The 21,440-nt window shown below is 32.7% G+C and overlaps 2 protein-coding genes across 2 annotated transcripts in view; one reads left to right on the top strand and one right to left on the bottom strand.

The window, feature by feature from the left end:
- Nucleotides 1-21,440, bottom strand: part of LOC140437354 (protein big brother-like) — a 201,695-nt gene that overhangs the window by 12,725 nt on the left and 167,530 nt on the right. Inside the window, exon 4 of the mRNA XM_072526835.1 lies at nt 3,939-4,012. Coding sequence (XP_072382936.1) covers nt 3,939-4,012 — 74 coding nt within the window. The remainder of the gene's footprint in view (nt 1-3,938; nt 4,013-21,440) is intronic.
- kat80 (katanin p80) overlaps nt 1-21,440 on the top strand; it is a 270,406-nt gene that overhangs the window by 240,951 nt on the left and 8,015 nt on the right. The window lies entirely within an intron of this gene.

The raw sequence follows: 21,440 nt of genomic DNA, 5'->3' as shown, positions 1-21,440 counted from the left end.
TCAGTTGTATTAAATTTTCTTGGACATATACTACGAAATCATCAAAGCAAATTAGAAGTTAAAAAAATTTTGGTTTACCCTCCAAGAAGTAAAACGAGAAAGCAATTGTTATTTGCTTTGAGAAAAAAGGGAAACTATTTGTTAGGTTCTGCAAATTTAAAACCAGTTAGAAAAGCGAGTTAAAAAAATGAGGGAATTAGCTAAAATTGTTATCGAACTAAGAAAAAATAGTTCCTCAATCAAAACGCTTTTTGGCTCATTGAAACCAGAATATTACGATTCTTTAGTTTTTGCTACTAAAATAGTTTCAAAATATGATAACGAGAGCAAAACTTTTAAAGCTCCATCATTTGCTAAAAATATTGGCACTACATTAAAACAGTGTTGTGATATAGCACTTATGCTTAATGCGAAAAAGTCTGAGTTTACAGTTAAAAGTGCCAGCGCTAAAGCTGACTTAAAATCTTTAATACAAATAATAGAAGGAAATTGGAAATATGATATTTCCAGTCAAGCTGCAAATGATTTAGACATGAAAAAATGGAACAAAGTGACGTTAATACCACTAGCAAGTGACCTTAAGCTATTGAAAAACTATCTCGTGCGAAGGGCAAATGAATCTTGTAATAAATTACAGAAAAATAATAATGATATTAGTCCTTACATGTTTCTGTTAGAAACTATATATTGCCGTCTAATCTTATTAAATAGAAGGCGCCCTGGTGAATTAGAAAGAATGACCATACAGAGTTACATTAGCGCTAAAGATAATCAATGTTATGAAGAATTTTCTGAAACAATTTCAGAAACCGAAAGAATTTTAATAAAAAGTTTTAGAAGAATAGTAATAAAAGGTAAAAGGGGACGTGGTGTACCCCTCCTAGTAAGTAAGGATGTACAAGAACACTTAGAAATGATTACAAAATGTAGAGATTTACTTTTAAAAACACCTAGTATTTACCTTTTTGTTAATCCAAAATTTGATAAACCAATTCGAGGGTATGAAGTAATGTCAAAATATGCTAAATTATGCGGAGCTAAAAATCCTAGTGCTCTTACATGTACAAGGCTGAGAAAACATCTAGCAACGCTAACCCAGTTGTTTACCATGTCGGAAAAAGACATGGAGTAACTGGCTTCATTTATGGGGCACACATTAGGAATTCATCGATCTTCATATAGACATCCCGATGACATTTATCAAACTGTAAATATCTCTAAGTTGCTCCTGTTAATGAAGAAAGGTAAAGCAGGTCAATTCAAGGGAAAAAGTTTAGAAGAAATAGAGATAAATTTGGAAGAAGACATTATGGAAGATGATGATGGACATAATAACGAGGTATTTGGGGAACAAAAAAATGAAACCAATGATGTTATTGAATCAAAAGGTCCAAAAAGTTGTAATAATGAAAAAAGGGAATAATTGATATGAAGGCAAAAAATAAAAAAGGGTTTTAGTTCCGTGGACAGAAAATCAGAAGAAAGTAGTCAAAATGTATTTTAAAACCCACATTAAACAAAAGAGGCCCCCCAAAATCCTGATATATTAAAAAATAAAAATTGGCTCAAAATAAAGGTCTTCGTTCAAAATGAATATAAAAAGTGTTAAATGTCCAAGTTTTTTTCGAAATTCAGTTTTTGCAATATATTCTGAGTTTTCGTTAAGTATTTTTATTTGTGTTTATATATTCAGTTTTGTTCATATTTTTATTATTTGTTGTTAAATATAAATAATGATTAAAATTAAATATTTATAACGACCATAGATACATGTTTTTTTTTCGTTAGCCCTTGTTAAAAATTTACAAATGATTATCAATAATATATATATAGCCCTTAAATATAATCAGATTCGTTTACAATATAATGTATATTCGTTTAAAATGTATATATTATATTACTTTAAATATTAAAGAAAAATTGGAAGACTATTAAGTAGTTTTCGAATCATTATTCCAGAGGAGGACTAAACCACCGTAATATAAAAATAGGAAGAACTAAGGTCGGTAAACTATAATTTGAATATACATAACGAAATATACGCCGACGCTGGCGACACAACAAGTAATGTGGCGATCATATTGAACTAAAGTATTCAAACGTACAAAAACATGCAATAACTCATCCATCTGAAATTTTGCTCAATGGTTTAGAATGACGTTTAGACTTCATTTATAATGATTGCGATAAGTCCTCCGTATACGGAGGACCTACCACAGTGGAGGACCTATTATATGTAAATTTCCTATATAAGGAGGAGCTATCCACTGGTGCGTATATATATATATATATATATAAATTATATATATATATATATATATATATGTATATATACGTATATATGTATATATACGGCGAAGGGAGCACAATTCGTCAAACTTTCCGAGAATGAATTGGTATCAATAGACTGTTATATAACGTTATTTCTGAATGTCTTATGGGAAACAGTCTCGCTGGTACAATACGTACACAGCTAATTATCTAATCTCAGTGAACCAGTTAGTTCACTGAGTTCAAATTAATGATTTGATACACATTGGGGTCTAATTATCATCTTCCCAATAGCAAGTAATTTTCTTTTTTTTTTTTCGAATTAACATCACAAACAATACAATATTATATATAATATTTAGCTACTAAATCAAACAAGGCATAAAAAATTTAGCCAACTAGTTTTTCTGCAGTAGATAAGAAAAGAAGAAATTTTTATTTTGTTTTCAGACCCTAAGTATCGTACAGTATTGTAAACCGCTGTAAAATAAACTAAAATCGAAACAGATTTCGAATATAAAAATAAATACTACTGATGAACAGGTTCTCTGGACTACGTTATCTGATTTAAATTTATTTTGAGTTATATACCTTATAGTTTTGTTCTACAATTATAAAACAAAACACCCTATCCTGTTCCCCAAAGTGTAATTTTACAGTTCAGTTCTTTGTCACTTACTCATCGATATTACAATAGTGCCAATCCGACAAAAATCCCGACAAGTGCAAAAGCAAATACAACCAAATTACACTTTGATCTGTCGGCAAATATTGACCCAAGAGAAGGTCCTGACGGCTACGAAAACAGTTGCAAATCTCTCATGCAGTGGAAGACTGGAGGAACAACGATTCACGGTCGCATGTCAGAATTGCACGTGTCTCTCGATTTCCTTGATGACATTTTGATGACAGGTTAGTTTAGCGAAATTGGCGAAATTACCATCGGGTATATTATTATTGAGACATTTAAACACGGATTAGAGGTTATTCTGACTACCGAACGGAAATTGAAATACAGATATTGCTTTGAATCATGACCGTCCTCTTGATCAGGAAAAGGGGACATTAAAGTATTTAATACTTTATATGTCTACGCATCTTATTAAATTATCTCCTCCACGGTAAAGTTAGAAACAAAGCATTCCAAAAATGTTTAGTTGAGAAGAGCAATTTTTCTGTTTATTTTTATTTTAATTTGAATAATAATCTTGTGAAATAAAAATATTTATATATGCTGTACCATCCAAATGCTGTAACTATGATAATGTATGATAATATTTTTCTTCTTTTTTTATGCGTTATAATTGGCTGCCTGTTCGTTCTTCAGATATTTGTGGTAATTTGAATATATCAGATCCTTTTGCTAATAGTATAAGACTGATTCTACGAACTGGAGTTTTGGCAGTTCAATTCCAAACAATATTGTTGTATTTTCTCTACTGCAACCTTTCATTTATATCAAAAAATTTGCAAACCCGTATTATACCCAAACATATTATTTTATTGCGAAATATTTTTCTCTCAATTGGAGATCTTTTTTAAGATCTTTTTTGTAATTCAATTATCTATGTTCATTTCTTCAATTCTCCAAAAACCTTTTAATGTAATATTGAACCCTTTTAAAATTATGTGAGATACGCTTATATCTTTATACTATTTTAACATACCTTGGTGGTCCATGGCAACGAGACGACACACCATGGTGGGCATGATGACCATGAATGTTGTTGGACATTCTCAACTGAAACAAAAATAATGTTTTACAAAAATATAACAAAACTATTGGTATGCTGCAATGTCCTAATTTTAAATATTAAAAATGTTTATTCATTTTAATACTCATGAAAAATTTAATACTCATGAATAATAAGAAAGGTATTAGTGCGTGGTGTATATTGTTATAAATAAGTTGAATGGAGTTAAATCGTGCTATTTCTCGAAAAAAAAACTTTTAAAGATACTCATTGTTGTAACTGTAATAAAATCTGGGATAATCGTTTTTTTTTATATAAAATATTACCTTTTATTACCAGCCACATGTAAAATTGAGAAAAAGTAAATCCGTATTCGGAGCTTTCTCCATCAAACATCAAACTTACGCTCTAGAAATACTTTACTACTACTTCGTCAATTTGCATCTCTCTCTCTCTCTCTCTCTCTCTCTCTCTCTCTCTCTCTCTCTCTCTCTCTCCCTCCCTCTCTCTCTCTCTATCTCTCTATTTACTCTACGCTACACTACTCTTTGACAGAAGAAATATAATCTCTTTTTCGGTTCATAAAACTTAAATAAATGTACTAAAATTACACAAATCCACCTGCAGATTTATTGGGTGGATCAAGTAGCTCGACAGAACTGTTGCCAGTCCCAAGGTTAGCGCCCTACTGATAGACTTTAAAACCACACAGCTCAGAAACAGGATTATGCCTCGAAACAGGAATGATTTTTTTTGGAATACCAACGCGAGAAAAAGGACAACGAATTTATGGAAAACAAGAAATATACTTCGAATCGGTTGAAATGGGAAATTTTTAAACACAATAGAGTAGAAAATTATAAAAGAGCTTGTAAAAAAAATATAGACATATGTACACTACAAGAGATAAAGAAAAATAGGAAAGGGTCAAATTATGCTGGATGACTTTCTGATGATTTGTAGTGATGTTGCCAAAAAAACCAGAGCCAAGGAAGGGGTCGGTCTGTTAGCACTCAGAAATTTTTACACCAAATATAAGAATGTAAATATCTCTGAAAGAATAGTCAGTCTAAAAGTCAAACTAGATGTCAAACCTCTGAATGTAATAGCAATATATGCACTTGATAACAACAAAGATATCACCACAAGAGAAAACTTTTATGAATACCTTCAGACTGTAATAAAGGAGACCCCAAATGATGAATATATAATTATTATGGATGATTTTAACGCTCGTATTGGCAATGATATAGTTCCAGGAATAAAGCAGTAATATAATGGACCCAAATTCATAGAAAATTGTAAAAAGCTCTACGCAGAGGAAGCACAAATGACACTAGAACCGGAAACAGCTGAAATGGCCACAAATGAAGAAGTTAATATAAATACACAGGAAGTTCGAAAAACAATTGAAAAGCTGCAGGTAAAGATGGAATACCAAACGAATTACTGAAATATTATGGAGTAGCAAGGACAGAACAATAAACAAGCAGAATTGCTTATATAGGTGAAGAAAAAGAAGAATAAAATTAAACAAACCTAAATATATACCTAAATTTTTCCACTGATCACATCATCACTGCGTTTGTCTTTATTCTATTGCTGTGATAGGAAGCATTTAATAAATTATGACCATTCCTTCAAATCTCAGTATTCTTAACTGCCCAAAATTCGGTGCCATAAATCAGAACTGATTGTGTGATAGTTTTCTAGAATTTATTCGTCCGGTAATTATTATCTATCACACAAAAGACCACTGTCTTCCTTCCATTTAACCTATAGTGATCTAATTCCTTTATGCCACTACTATCCATTTCTCTATTGCTCAGTGATATCGAACCTAAATATCAAAAACTATTATTTTCAAGATCATTTCACCATCCATTTTTTTGCTAGGATCGATAGTCATTGTGCCAATCATAAAAATTAAGTATCGAATCAACCATAATAAAGAAAAGAACACAAAAAAAACAAACCAAGGAAAACCAACTGGATCGCTTGCCTCTCGTTTAGATGGCAGTCATATTCATTATAACATCTCGTTATACGTTTCTTTGGTCCTATAAGATTTAAACCTTTTATTACAAGGCTTTCTGCCTTTCCTCTGTCCTTTATCCTTTGTAAGGATGTGGTGACAATATGGTATTCGACGTATAATTGTTATCCATTCTTCCCTCTACTGCGCTTGGTGTACTGCCTTAGAGAGAGAGAGAGAGAGAGAGATGCAAAGAGAGAGAGAGACATTAAACGCTGGTGCTCTTTATTTAGTCTGACCATCGAAGTGTCGATCTTCCTCGACAGTTCTTCGAGTTATTTTACCATCTACTTTTTCTTGAACTATTAATCTCTCAACGCCTTTACTTCGTCTGGCTATGTGTCTAAAATAGCGCAATATATTTTGAGAGAGAGAGAGAGAGAGAGAGAGAGAGAGAGGGAGAGAGAGAGAGAGAGAGAGAGTAAACGCTGGTGCTCTTTATTTAGTCTGACTATCGAATTGCCGATCTTAATCGACAGTTCCTCGAGTTCTTTTACCATCTACTTTTTCTTTAACCAATAATCTCTCCACACCTTTCCTTCGTCTGGCTATGTGTTAAAAATAGCACAATATATTTTGGTTGATGATTATTGTAAGCCTAGTGGTGATGTCGAATTCTGTTAATATTGAGATATTTGTGCAGTTTGCTGTCCAGGCATATACGCAGCATTCTACGGCAGACCCACATTTTAAAGGCCATTATACATTGTGAGTTAGACCTTTTTGATGATCTAAGTTTTTGCAGCGTAGGTAGCGATAGAAAAAATAAACGCCTATGCTAGGCGTAGTTCAGTGTTATTAGTTATGATTTTAGTAAATTTGACCATTACTGATCTGGTCATTGTAACGTATCGACTTATTTTTTCTTCTTATATACTCCTAAGTATTTGTAAGCCTAAGTAAATGAAACGACTTACCGCTTCATATCCTGCTACATTTCTTATTTCCGGCTGGTTATTTCTAGTTCGATCAATGATCATCATCTTATCCTTCTGTGTATTAATTTTAAGTCCATATTCATGACCAATAGTATCTAGTTTGTTTATAGTTAATATGTTCAAGTTCATCTGTTGATGATTTTCTTCTTCTTCCTCCTTTATATAAACAATTTTGCTTGTTCATTTGCGGGTTGTTGCCTCCATGGAAGATAGTCACTCCATCTCTCGCGGAATCCATCTCTCTCCGAATACGTATTCTACCACGTGAGGATTTTTCTCACCCTTACTGTTTAACATATTATACTCTGAGGAAATCTTTCAAGAAGCAGTAAAGGATGTTGAAGCCAGAATTCGAATTATCGGAGAATGTATCAATAACATCACATAAGCGGATGACACGGTGGTATTCGCTGACAGGAGTTGATGAATAGAATCACAGAAGTGATTAAGAGATATGGACTTTCACTGAACATTAAGAAAACAACATGTATGATGATCTCTAAGAAGGAACAGCAAATTGAAAGAATCAGTGTGAATGTCAGCCAATAGAAAGAGTAAAAACATACACCTACCTTGGTACCAACGTTAATGAAAATCGGGACCATTCCCTAGAAATAAAATGTAGGATAGAGAAAGCAAGATCTGATTTATCAGTACCAATAAAAATCAGGTTACTACGGTGTTATATATTTCCTATACTGTTGTACGGAGTTAAGTCGTGGACTCTCACAGACGCTACCTGCAAGAAAATTGAGGCTTTCGAAATGCGGCTTTATCGCCGAATCCTGAAGATATCCTATACCGACCACGTTAATAACCAGGACGTTTTATTAAAAATGCAAAAAGAAAAAGAGTTATTAACCACAGTAAAAACAGCCAGAATCGACTTCCTTGGTCACATTACTTTTTTTTTCTACGTTTTCATGGCTGGACAGTGTAATGTACTTCTGTTGATGATGCTAATATTAAAGTGTAGCCAATATACCGAAAATTGCTGATTTGGACAACAGTATGGGGAGATAATACGTCCTTGATGAATGCCGGCTTTTAGTTTCAAGTTGTCGAAATATATGTGTTGTTGACTCTTGACTGTTGACTCATTTCTTTTAGTATGCGTATATCGAGTAGTCAACAAAGGACAAATAAGTTTCTAGATCAAATTCTCTAGATTTTTTTATAATAAGAATTTTTTCTTGTCTGCCTCTTCCAGGGACAATATTAAACTTAACTTGAACTTAATACTGAGCTCTAATGTGTTCCAAGTCTTACACAAAATTTATCAGTGAGCACAAGTCTCCGCGACGGAAGTTTGCAATCATCTTAACTACTCATTGCATTGTGCATTTAAAGTACATCCATATTCATACTATTCTCTCAGCCAGCTTGACATTCGTTGCGCAGCCATGATATTCTACATCTCCCTAAGCTTCATCTCTCTCGTACCAACACACACTAAATTATATGCGATAAAATTTCCTCACTTACTAAAAATAGTAAACCAATTTTACATCTAATATTAGTACTCAGATTTTCAGAGTCAGTCAGTTTCGTCATGAATAATTAATGTTTTAACGAATGGTAAAGGAAATATACAGCTAGTTCCCTAACAGAGGAAAATGAAAAGAGAATAAGAAAACACTGCATTTTTACGTATAACGAACTTCGAGGGTGGCAATACTGTTAAAGAACGGCAAGGGCGCGACCCTTCACAAATTAAAGGGTCCCATTGGTATTAGAGAAAAGGTCAGATGCAGGATTCAACACCAGGATGAATCGGATATTCTATATTAAGATATTTTCTTTGTTCTCGATATCATATAAAAATTAATATGACTCTTTAAAATAAAGCATAAGTTAAAATATATATATATATATATATATATATATATATATATATATATATATATATATTTTCTTTTTAGTTCAACCTTGTAAGATATTTTGTCTTTTTTAGCTCTTGATAATAATTGTAAACACAGTTGAAAGCTCGAGATTAAAAAAATAGTTAACCAATAGCACTTTTATTGACTCCAACCCATCCAAAACAATTATATATTTGTTCCAAACGAGTCACAAGTACTTCTTTTTTCTTGTATATATATATATATATATATATATATATATATATATATATATATATATATATATATATATATATATATATATATAAATACGTTCGAATTATCGGGTAAAGTGGTCTGTAATGAAAATATCTGTTTTAAAATGTATTTGTACGCCATTTCTTGTAATGTTTAAATTGTTTTAGTTTACTTCCTTAGGAAGCCATTAAATAAATGGCGAAATATTGAGTATCTCAGAAAAAAGAAAGATTTTCATTACAGACCACTTTACCCGATAATTCGAACGTATTTATAAATTATTTTTTGGTCGAAATAATCACTTCTAATATATATATATATATATATATATATATATATATATATATATATATATATATATATATATATTAGTTTCTTGCAAAGACTTTGGTGCTTTGAGATTGTTCCATAAAGACTACCAGATATAAATATTAAATTTCTAAATAAAGCAAAAGTTAATTAAATCTTTCACATTATATTAATCTGTTTTACCGCTCATCACTGATAGAATCTGGATGATCATTCACTTTCGCATGGATTAATAATGTCAAAAAAGGAAAACAGGTATCGATTTTTCTGTTGATTCATCTATTTAATATGTGCCCTAAAAAGATGGCATATCTAGTACGATCAAAGACCAACTCTCTCCAGACGAATCTTTGAGATCTCGAAGAATAAGATATGTCTGAAACTATTGATAAACTCTAACAATCATCAGAACAAGTAGTCCCAATGAAGTTAACAAATAATATATAAAGACCAACTGCGACATAACTGTAAAAAGTACGAGCATATGCAGAAATAAAATAAGAATTTCGGCAAAACAGAAATAAACATAATGAAGACCTCACTGTTAGTCACAGAATTTGCAAAAAATCTTATGTTCAAGTTACTTAAACAGATTTTTGGTGATGGAGTTAACAACTAATGAGAAAAATCATCATTAGTCATTTTAAAAGATTTGAAAAAAACTTAAAAAGTATAATGTTTGAGTAAGCGGTTGTTGTATACATCTCCTTTGGCTACAAATTCTTTTTTCTTGACAATATTCAAGATTAATTATAATGAAAATCAGACATAACCTTATTTTCTTATCATAAATGGGATATATAGATTATCTTCAAAATTCAATATTCTAAATAATACGTAGGAAATAATCGTTATGCAGAATAAGGTCCCTATGGAGATTCGCCTTCCCACATTACATTTCTCTATAATTACACTCTTATAATAATTTTATATGATACCATTTAAATGGGAATAAGCCACAATTAAAGGTTAAAGTACGTTTATTGACGTTTCAACTTCCACTTCGGAAATCGTTCTCGTTTTTTTGTTTTGTATTTTGAGAACGATTTCCGAAGTGGAAGTTGAAACATCAATAAACGTACTTTAACCTTTAATTATGGCTTATTTCCATTTAAATAGTAATTACTTTAACATGCCACAAGAAAATAGCTTCATAACAATATATAGGTATGATACCAATATAGATCATTTTCACAGCCTTGTTGGAGCCAATGTTAGGAGGCATGCACCTTGGGACACAGAAAACCACTTTACTATATTAGCTTAGACCACTAATAGTGCAAATAGTGCAACTGATGAAAACATCAAAAACGATGAAATTAATATCGAATATTTAATTTCCGAAATGGCAAAGCATTCCATAAATTGGGTAGCACGATTGAAAATGCAGGCGTTACAACTTAAAAAATTATGGCATTGACGTGAGAAAATATTAAAATGTATTTCATCGGCACTTATTTCAAGAAATAAGGCTTAATGCATTGACACACACACGCTCGCGTACAATCCAGCCCCGAGGGACATGTATGTTCCAATGGAACAGATGGAACAGTGGGACCCACATGTCCTAAGATCAAACCGGTCACACTCCGTCATGGAGTGGTACCTATCTGACCCTCAAACTATGCCATCACCTATCCCCATCGCAGGACATAACGAATGGGGAGGCTTATGTACTGAATATTACTTTTTATGCCCTGGGTCTTGGGACATCCTGTTTTCCTTGTGTGGTTAAACCACCTGATTTTAGGGATATCTGAAAGATCTTTTCTCTCTATGAATTATTGGGTTTACTGTTTGTTACATCACTTTGGGATTTGTGTCACCAAAAAAGTGTATTCCGGACCATCCTAACTTGATGTCTCTCTATCCGAAATATGTGTGTTCGGTTACTCAGCCGCCGAATTGGCAAAATAAATTTTGTTCTCCTCGCCGGCTACGCACCCGAAAGGACTGGCCATCGAGCCCACGCTTGTTGTACGTGATCTCTATGCTTAGGTTTCCTGACTTCTGGTCCTTTGACCTACCTGAAGGGTATTGTGCTCAAAGAGCAAATTGCCTGGGGGCGATTTGACTGAAAGGCCTTTTGCCTGAAAGGCATCTTATTTGTGGATGTGAAAACGAAGACCAGCATTCACCTGATGCCTCGGTGTTTGTTTCATGGCTGCTGTAACAGAAGATAATTATTAAGGGGTTAAGATAAAACAATAGGAATAAGAAAGTAATAATGGGTGGCGCAATCGAAAAAATCGCGTCGGTAAAATAGAATTGGACAGAACACGTCGCCAGATTATCAGACAACCGATGAACAAAACGTATTTTAGACTGGATACCAAGGCAAGAAGCAATACGGAGGAGAGAACGCCCACCAACTAGATGGACTGACGACCTGAAGCGTGTTAGCAATAACTGGATGCAAGCCGCACAAGACAGAGACAGATGGAAAGAGCTGAGGGAGACCTATGTCCAGCAGTGGACGCATACAGGTTGATGATGAGGGTGATGATGAATGGGTGGAGTGTACATTTCAAGTGGGTACGGCCATCACACTCCTCGTGTACATGGTTTTATGGTATATGTTATACGGTTTTATTTTTTTATAGAGTAAGTGGAGTGAAAATCAAATAAAAATAACTAAATAAAAGAAATAAAATATAATATACATATAAAATAATATATTAACAAAAAGAGAAATCAATCCATTTCTACCTGGCGAAACCGAATTCAAATTCTTACCACTCTGCCTTTTAAAACTTGCAAAGCAAACAGCTTGATAAATTACTCGGCAAGGGAATCTAAAATTGCATTCCACATGCCGTTCATCATGGTCAAAATTCGTAGTGAATTCAGTTTCTGGTACTCCAAACAGAGTAAAGTAATAAAACATAATGACGGTATTAGATTTTTGTTTCGATACAGGGTAGCGACAAGCCGCTTATACATATTTCGACCTCTTTAGGTCTCTTCAGAGCGGTATAGATGGGGTAGTTACGTCTGTATATAGTTATTTTGATCTCTATTGTTTAGGAAGGGAAAGACTTTTGTTTGGATTCAGAGCAGTGGCTGAATGTACCTTCCGGATGACTTAAATATTAAGAAAATGTACACTATGTACAAATTCGATAAGGGCGCTTACGAATTACGCTGTGTCTTACGAAACATATCAAAAAATCTTTAATAAGCATTTTAACATTACTTTCGGCTATCCGCGGAGTGATACGTTTAGTGCTTGCGATCATTTCATGCCTGACCTTTAGGTCATTCACAATACACTGAATGAAACAAATTATGCCTCTGAAAAACAAAAGATAGAAGTTGAGATAAAACGAATAACTTTGGCAAATAGCCTACACAAATCCAAAGCAGAAGCATTTTATAAATTAAAGAGAAAGGCAAGGAAAGCAGCAATGCAGAATGTTAACTGTGAAGCAGTCGCTATGGATTTTTAAAAAAATTTATCCACTCCAAATATTCCGACCAACGACGTCTACTATAAGAGACAACTGACGCTTCACTTCTTTAACATTCATGTATTGACTGGAAATGTTACGTTTTATTATTTTTCCAGAAACCATAAGAGGCAAAGGTTCAAACGAAGTAGTGTCATTTCCGCACCACTTTATCGTTGTTCAGCTTGATCTGTCAGTTCGTCACCTTCACATATTCTGTGATTCATGTGGCGGCCCAAAAAAAAACTTTACTGTTTTCCGTTATCTTCACTACGAAGTTAATACTGCAAAAAGGTTGGACTCAATCAAAGTACCTTTCCCAATACGAGGTTGGTACACGAAAATTAGATTATGTCGAGTAAAACCAATTCCGTTCGATGTCGTAGAGGTCGATCAATCACATATAAGAAATTGGTTACTGTTCTTGGACCAAATTTAAGTAACTAAACCAACATATAAATCAATACCAATCAGAAAACTCGAAATATTGAAAGATCATATCCACGCCTTGTCAAACACCGAGATTCCTATAATGGACAATGGAAGACGTCCATTATACGCAAACCATTTACAAATTCCGATGAGGTGCAACTACCTGAGAGGCAGTTTATTTCGCCACCAAAATTATATACAGATGAGTTTGTTTTAAAAAATTCCCTTCCTTTTCTCTTTTTTCATATAGAAGTTTTTTAGAGCTAAGGAAAATTTCTAAGGAAAAATTCAACGATCTGGTCCACTTGAGTCAGTTTTGTACATCTGAAAGGGCTAGATCGTTCTATAGAGGCTTACCTTACAACAAAAACAACTAAAACGTAAACAAAATGAGGACAAACATTTCGCTTTTTTCCCGTGTTTGTAGTGACTTGTGTTTACATAAAGCAATGTTTCTAAGTTTTGCGTTTTATTTTAGATTCCGTTGATTAAACCATACGTTACAAAATAATTATAAAGACTACTTAAATAAAGAAGTACACAAAATATTTTAATTGTATGATGATAGTTAGGGTTTGAAAGTTAAAAATTCAATTTTCTCGAATTAACCTCTTTGTGACATTTCGCCTTTCTTCCGTGTGGTCTTCATCTATTACCTTCATTCCACAAAATTTTAAAGTTATCAAAATCCATTATATGATCTTTGTCTCTCTGTCACAGCACTGCCAAAGCACAAGATGATTGTTTTATTTTACAATCACTGTTATGGGAAATAATAATAATCACATTTTCCTGGTTTTTCTTATAATTTTTACTGAAATTATCAATAACAGGTCTTCTAATTTTTACTGGAATTACCAATAACAGAGTTTTGCTAATACCATGATTTAATGTAGATAGTTAGAATTGGAAGGCTTATGTATTGATAAGGCGTTTAAAAAATTTAAATCAGGAGAAACTGAGTTACAAAAATTAATCTTTCTTAGTGAATATGAATAACGTTTGCAAAGTTTTTGAATATCCACAAAATTTTGTTTAAATGCTATATCATTATTATCTCATTTCGGTGGAATGTTCACAGAAAAGATTCAAGAACAGTTCCTAAATATTTTACAAATCTCTAAAAGATGGGTAACAAGATACTGTGTAAAAGCTGCAGAACTTTAGGTCTAATTTTAATATCACACGGTCCATCTACGATCTAAAACACCTAAAAAAATCTGAACCCTCTATGAAAGCCTGTTCCAAATACGGATTAGATTCCTAGTTTTTTTTTTATCGTGAAAACAATCTGGGGAACCTTTTCTAATCCCATTGGCTAAACAAAACAGGAAGATGTCGGCACTTTGTTAATTTTTAAGCCCTACGTAAAGGAGGCTTTAAAAAGAAAAATTTTAATGCCTGGATAGTTTACTAACATAAATGGCGCTACGCTTTTTATGTGTTTTTTAACACTGCGGTATGTTTTCTATAGAGTATAGTTTGTAAACATTTGTCTGTTTTGATAATAAATTTTGTATGTTGCTAAGCCATGTTCAAATTTGTGTCTGTTGGAAATATGTTATTATTTATTTAATGTGTTAAGAGGAATTTGAATAAATTCTTCAGTTCACAATAATTTTAATTCAGTTTTAGAAACCTGATTTTCTGCCTTTAAAATTAATCTTTCTATTATTTTTTTTTTCAATTGTTCGTATCGTAAATGTATCTTTTTAGGAGCTTAATATTAGGATAAGTAAAGTACTTTACTCATTCTAAGATCTACTCCTTTAAGATACTAACAATATTCACCAATTATTTGTAATTAAATTTTCGGATCCCAATATTTCCCTAAGCGTATATGTCAGAATTCTCATTAGGAATATAAATCTACAATTAAACTTCTTATTCTTCTTCTTCTTCCTTCTTGTATGTAGGCTTTAAAGCCTGTTTCTTCTTCAATATTAGCCTCCTAAATTGTTTAAATTATCGCACCATCTTTTTCTTGGTCTGCCAGTACTTCTTCGTCCATTTGGTGACTTATCTCGTGCTATTCATACTATCCTATCCTCTGCCATTCTACTAATGTGTTCGTTCCACTCATGTTTCGGTTTTGTCACCCATCCATTTATGTCTTCTATATTTCATGCTCTTCTTATGTTTTCGCTTCTCTTCCTATCCAACAGACTCTTCCCTGATATTCGTCGAAGTATTTTCATCTCTGTTGTTTCTAGTAGTCGTCTCGTTTTAGATGTGTCAGGTCTTGTCCTCGCCGTATACGTTAACATAGGTCTAATTGCTGCTTTATAGATTCTTGTTTTTGTGTCTTGTCTTAAGTGTTCGTTCTTCCAGATTGTGTCATTAAGAGATCCCGCTGCTTTACTTGCTTTTAAGCTTTGTTGTCGTACTTCTTCTTCAACATCTCCGTAACTAGTTATATCTATTCCCAGATATCTAAACCTTGCTTCCTGCTTTATTATTTTCCCATCAACTTCGATTTTACATCGTAGTGGGTATTTAGATGTCATACATTTGGTTTTTTTCTGCTGATATTATCATATCGTATTTCTTGGCTGTTAGACCTATATAATATGTATATAGACTTATACATATATAAATACATCAGCCTCATAAAAATGACGTTGCAGGGTTCAAAAGCCGCAGTCAGAGTAGATGGAGAACTGACTCCCCTGTTTAACATCAACATGGGAGTAAGACAGGGAGATGCCCTATCAACCATGCTATTCAACCTAGTTCTTGAGGCAGTCATCAGAAAAACCAATATAACCTGCCATATAAACACCAAATCAGTACAAATTACTGCATATGCAGACGATGTAGCCATCATTAGTAGGAATAAGCCACGACTAATGAAAGTGTTCAAACAAATTGATCCTGAAGCAAGAAAAAGAGGTCTCAAAATAAACGAAGCAAAAACGAAGTATATGACAGTCAAAAGAATAACTAACAATGAAAATAATATCACAATAGACAACTATCCTATCGAACGAGTGGATGCCTTTACATATCTCGGCACAGAAATCAATCAGAAGAACTCCGTAAGTAGCGAAATTAATTCACGTATTTCCAGCGGGAATCGTACATATGCTAATAAAAGATTGATGACATCGAAATTATTAGACAAAAGAACCAAAATGACTATCTACAGAACATTGATTAGACCCGTAGTAACCTATGGATGTGAAACTTGGGTAATGACGAAAAAAGATGAAGCCCAACTCATTCGAGACATGGCCCAACTCATGTCCATGGGAACTCATGGACATTCGAGAGAAAAATACTGAGGAAAGTATATGGCCCGGTACAAGAGGAAGATGGCACATGGAGAATCAGGAGAAACGACGAGGTTAATGAGTTAAATGAAGGTTATGACATTGTAAGATTTGTGAAAAGTCAAAGACTGTCATGGCTGGGACATGTGCAGAGACAAAACGATGCAAAAACAACAAAGAAAATGTTACAATGGAAGCCCATAGGAAGGCGAAAAAAAGGAAGGCCCAGAACGAGATGGTTGGATGACGTGGAAGACGACCGGAAAACAATGAACATAAGACAATAGAGAAGAAGGGCACAAGAGAGATCTGAATGGAAGGACATAACCAGACAGGCAAAGACCCATCCACGGTTATGATGCCAAAAGAAGCAGAAGAAGATTTCTTGGCTGTTGTATTGAAGATATGTGTTAATCTTTGGAGCTCTGTCTTCTTCTGTCTCAGCGATTAATGCGGCGTCATCTGCAAAACATAATATTTGGATTTTTTTGTTCCCTATTCTGTAACTATGACCTTTACGTACTGCTTGTTTTATTTTGTCCATTATTATATTAAAGAGAAGCGGGCTTAACGAGTCACCCCTGACTCCGCTTTGTACTGATATACACTGTGTTAGTTTTTCATTTATCTTTGCCTGTATTCGATTATGAAAGTGGATGTTTCGATGGTTTGTATAATATGGATTGGTATGTTGTATGATGTATATTGGTATCTTTTATACAATTGAACGATTAGAATATTTAACCTTAAGTAGGCGATGACATTTTAGATACAAGAACAACAAGTTTGGGATTACACACAATTTTTTGTTCACACAGTTCACTTAAAAAATTGAAATTACGTTTATTCACCAGCAAAACGACCAGTTCCCAATCAGATGGTATTACAAAAGCATAATTTTCTTGTTACTTCTCACGCAACATATCTAAGAGTAACAATTGATAGAAAACACAGGTCGTCTTCTCCTCGACATCGTAAATTGTAATTAATCAAAGTGAAAAAAGTTCTCGCGCACTTAGCGGTAAAGTGTCACTATCAGAAAAGATCAACAAAAAACGCAACTTGCAATGTCACTATCACAAAGGATCACCGAAGTAAAGAAAGTTCTCGCGCACATAGCGGTAACCGTCACTCACAAATAAGAGAAATCGATCGACATATTTGGTGGTTTCCAAATGTAAAATATTATGGTTGCGTTCAAAAATTTAATTTTTGACAAAACTTAAGATTTATCAAGCTACATAAAAATAATCTGATAGACAGTCAACAACGATGTTTGATTTGTTGGTTGCCAAATGTCAAATATTATAAACCTTCCCTGGACTTCCACCAATAATTCAAAACAAAAATTAGCCAAATCGGTCCAGCCGTTCTCGAATTTTAGCAATACTAATGAACAGCAATTCATTTTTATATATACAGATACAATTTTTAATAATAGATTGGAAAAATGTTTTACATAAACTTGTAAATCTATCTCTCCTCCTCCTCATTCCTTGAGCCCTTGTCACTCTAAATATTGTTAGCTTGCTGTTTCCATTGGCTGCTATTCTGCGCCATATGGACGACTTCATGTAGGGATTTTCCCACCAGAGTCTTCAGTTGGTCTGCCCATCGAGTTGGAGATCTTCCTCTTGGTCTTCGGGCTTCTACCTTTCCTTCTACAACCAATAGTTTCATGGTCTCTGTTCTTCTAGCTATATGGCTGAAGTAATTTGGGTATACCCGGTTTACTTTTTTTAATAGCCTATCTTTTATATGAAGCTCTTCCACAATTGACAGGTTGGTTCTATGTTCTGTCCAAGACATGCGTAGAATTCTTCTATAGATGCACATTTCGAAATCATCGATCTTATTACTATCGATTTTTTGAGAGTTTATGTTTCAGCTGCGTAGGAGCAATGGATTTGTTTTAAAAAAATTAATGGAGAAGTTTCAGGGAGGCCTATGTCCAGCAGTGGACGTGATAAATGAAGGCTGGATGATGATGTAGCAATGTGAAAAATAAGGGTATTGACCAACCTGAGCTATCTACTAATTGTAATATTATTTATATCTTAAAAAATATATTAGCTAATTTTAAAAACCGGTATGAGGAAGGAAAAATAGTTAAGTTTGTTTGGGTTAAACCTCATTGTGAAATAATCCGTATGGACAATCATACTAACCAAGGATGTATTGGATTTCTATAATTTTGTAAAATATTTATTAATTCTGGAAGACCTTTCTTCTTCTTCTTTGAGTGCCCCTCCTATCGGAGATTGGATATCATTAGAGCGATTCTAATTTTATTTACGGCTGTTTTGAATAATTCGTTAGTGGTACAGCCAAACCACTCTCTTAAATTTCTCATCCAGGACATTCTTCTACGGCCTGGATTTCTGCGTCCTTGGATTTTTCCTTGCATTATATTTTGTAGGAATGTGTACTTTTGTCCTCTCATCAGGTGGCCAAAGTATTCAAGTTTTCTCTTTTTTATATTCAGTATAACTTCTGGATCGTTATTTATTCTGCGTATTACCTCTTCATTTGTAATTTTATCCACCCAACTTATTTTTAGTATACGGCGGTAGCACCACATCTCAAGTTTTCAAGATTTTTAACATTCTTTTGTTTAAGAGTCCATGCCTCAATACCGTAAAGCAAAGTACTGTATACATAGCATTTTAACATAGCAGGAAGACCTTTATATGATTTCAAAAAATATAATTAGGCAGGAATGAATGGATAAATATGATCATTCCACCAAAAGACTTTTTTATAGAGGTATTCAGCCGAAAATTCCTACTAAACCATAGTTGCCTAATTTTATTGCAACAAAACATGCAATCAGAATTATCTATAGAATTAGATTTATCATAGATCATTCATTCACTAGCACTTTCACACTTATTTATACTAAAAATTGTAAATTCTCTAAACTGCGAGTGTGGAGAATATGACACACTAGAACATTGTGATAGTAAATTGAAATAAAAATATAATAAAGATGAATATTTTTATGGAAGTAATAATAATTTCTAAAAATTTAGAAGTTTATAAGTTGTTATATCAACACATAAGAAGTTTAAGAATAAGAATTTGAAATAATGGTTGGTAAAGAACAATTTATACCAAACTTGTACATACATTGGGAAATAAAAAATAAAATAAATAAATAAAAAACGAACAAAAGTAAATAAAACAAAATATTAAATAAAAATGATTTTAATAATAATAAATTATTAAACTATATAAAGATAAAAATATAATAAAAAATAAATAAAAAAAGTTATAAAAAAAATATGTAGTACAAAAAAATAAATAAATATTGAAAAAAATACAAATACTAGATGTGAAACTGTATAATACGGAAAAAATATAGCCACTGGATACGAAACTGCTCAATATTAGAAAACGGTAGGTATACGAAAAGTAATATGTAATCTGTAAGTTTACCAATCGTATATTGTTTTTAAAATAATAATATTAATTTAAAATAATAAAATTAATTTTAATTTTTGTCCTAAGAATCAAAGTCAAATATCCCAACAACACACACACACACAACTATTAGAAGCATTTTGTTTTCAACATAATGAAAACAAAATAATTTGAAATAAGGCCTCAAATGTATTTTAAAAACGATTTCCAACATGGAAATCGAAAAATCAATAAAGTATCCAATCTCAAAACAAATGTTATTTGCTAGTAAATATAAAAAAAAATTAAAATACCGTAAGAAAATTGCTTCAGAAATATCAAAGCGATCAAATCATACGAGGAAAACATTATTACATGTTCCGATTGATACTGCTCTTAACTTACAAACTTCCAAGAATTTGTAGACCACTTCTCAAGTACTTACTCCTCCATACACCTGTGAATAAAGTTCCAAAGGTGTCATTATAAGATTTAAACTTTTCCTAATCCCGTCGATGTTTGAAAACGGCCCTTTTGTTAACTTAAAACTTTTTAAAACATTGTCTTCTCTTTCTGCAAAATATAACAAACAGTCGGTCATGGATACCGATTTTAAGATGTTATCGTGGGAAATGGACCTTTCTGAAGCAAATCGCCGTAATGGTCACTTAGAAAGTGCTTTTACACGTGTATTTCACAACTCAATGGCTATTATAATCTTGATAGTACCGTAATGCCGGCAAAAATTAAGACGGTAAATTATTTTATGACCTATTTTTATTGGAAGATAAACTATCTTTAACTAATAGAAATTTGCTTTTATTGATGAGGTGAAATGTCTGAACTATTTTATCAACTGTGACTAAAAGGTATATATTGCTCATATACACATATATTAGGATTTTGAAATACGTATAATTAAAGTGAAATAAATTCCTTCTTTAATAAATTTCAGTAGAATTAAAAAGCACACAAATATTTTATAGAATTTTATAATTAAGATATCTGAATAATTTCAATTACAGACGCCAAATTAGTTTATTAGTGTTCAATAACAACAGGAGTATAGAACAATAAATAAAATTCAAAATTTTTCAACTTTTAATGTAATATTTAATGTAACATTAAAATACCTTGGAAAATTATTACCCGTATAAACAGCTCAACGAGACATATCAATATCTATCCTGACAAATTGAAATGCGCAATCCAAGTTAAACTATTTAACAGAGAAAATTAATACAAAATACTTTTATTTGATTGTTCTTTTCTCAAAACCTCTAGCTGAAACTCCGTCCTTTATACTGCTTACACGAAATCAAATGTCCTAACCATCTATATATTTCTCTTTGACTGCCAGAATATCCTTGGCTATGACTTTCAAGATGAATGATAAATTTAATTGTACTGCGTCTAAAACTGCTGGCACTAGTTCACTTGTCAGGATTGGATGGGCTTCTTCCTATAGTCAGCTACAGATAACCTCTCTCTCGGCTTTCAACAATAAATCCTAAGTCAAAATTCTCTTTCCATCCTCTT

Source organism: Diabrotica undecimpunctata, chromosome 3 (assembly GCF_040954645.1).
Source record: "Diabrotica undecimpunctata isolate CICGRU chromosome 3, icDiaUnde3, whole genome shotgun sequence".
Lineage (NCBI taxonomy): Eukaryota > Metazoa > Arthropoda > Insecta > Coleoptera > Chrysomelidae > Diabrotica > Diabrotica undecimpunctata.
The sequence above is the reverse complement of the archived record's forward strand: the minus strand, read 5'-3'. Positions and strand labels throughout refer to the sequence as shown.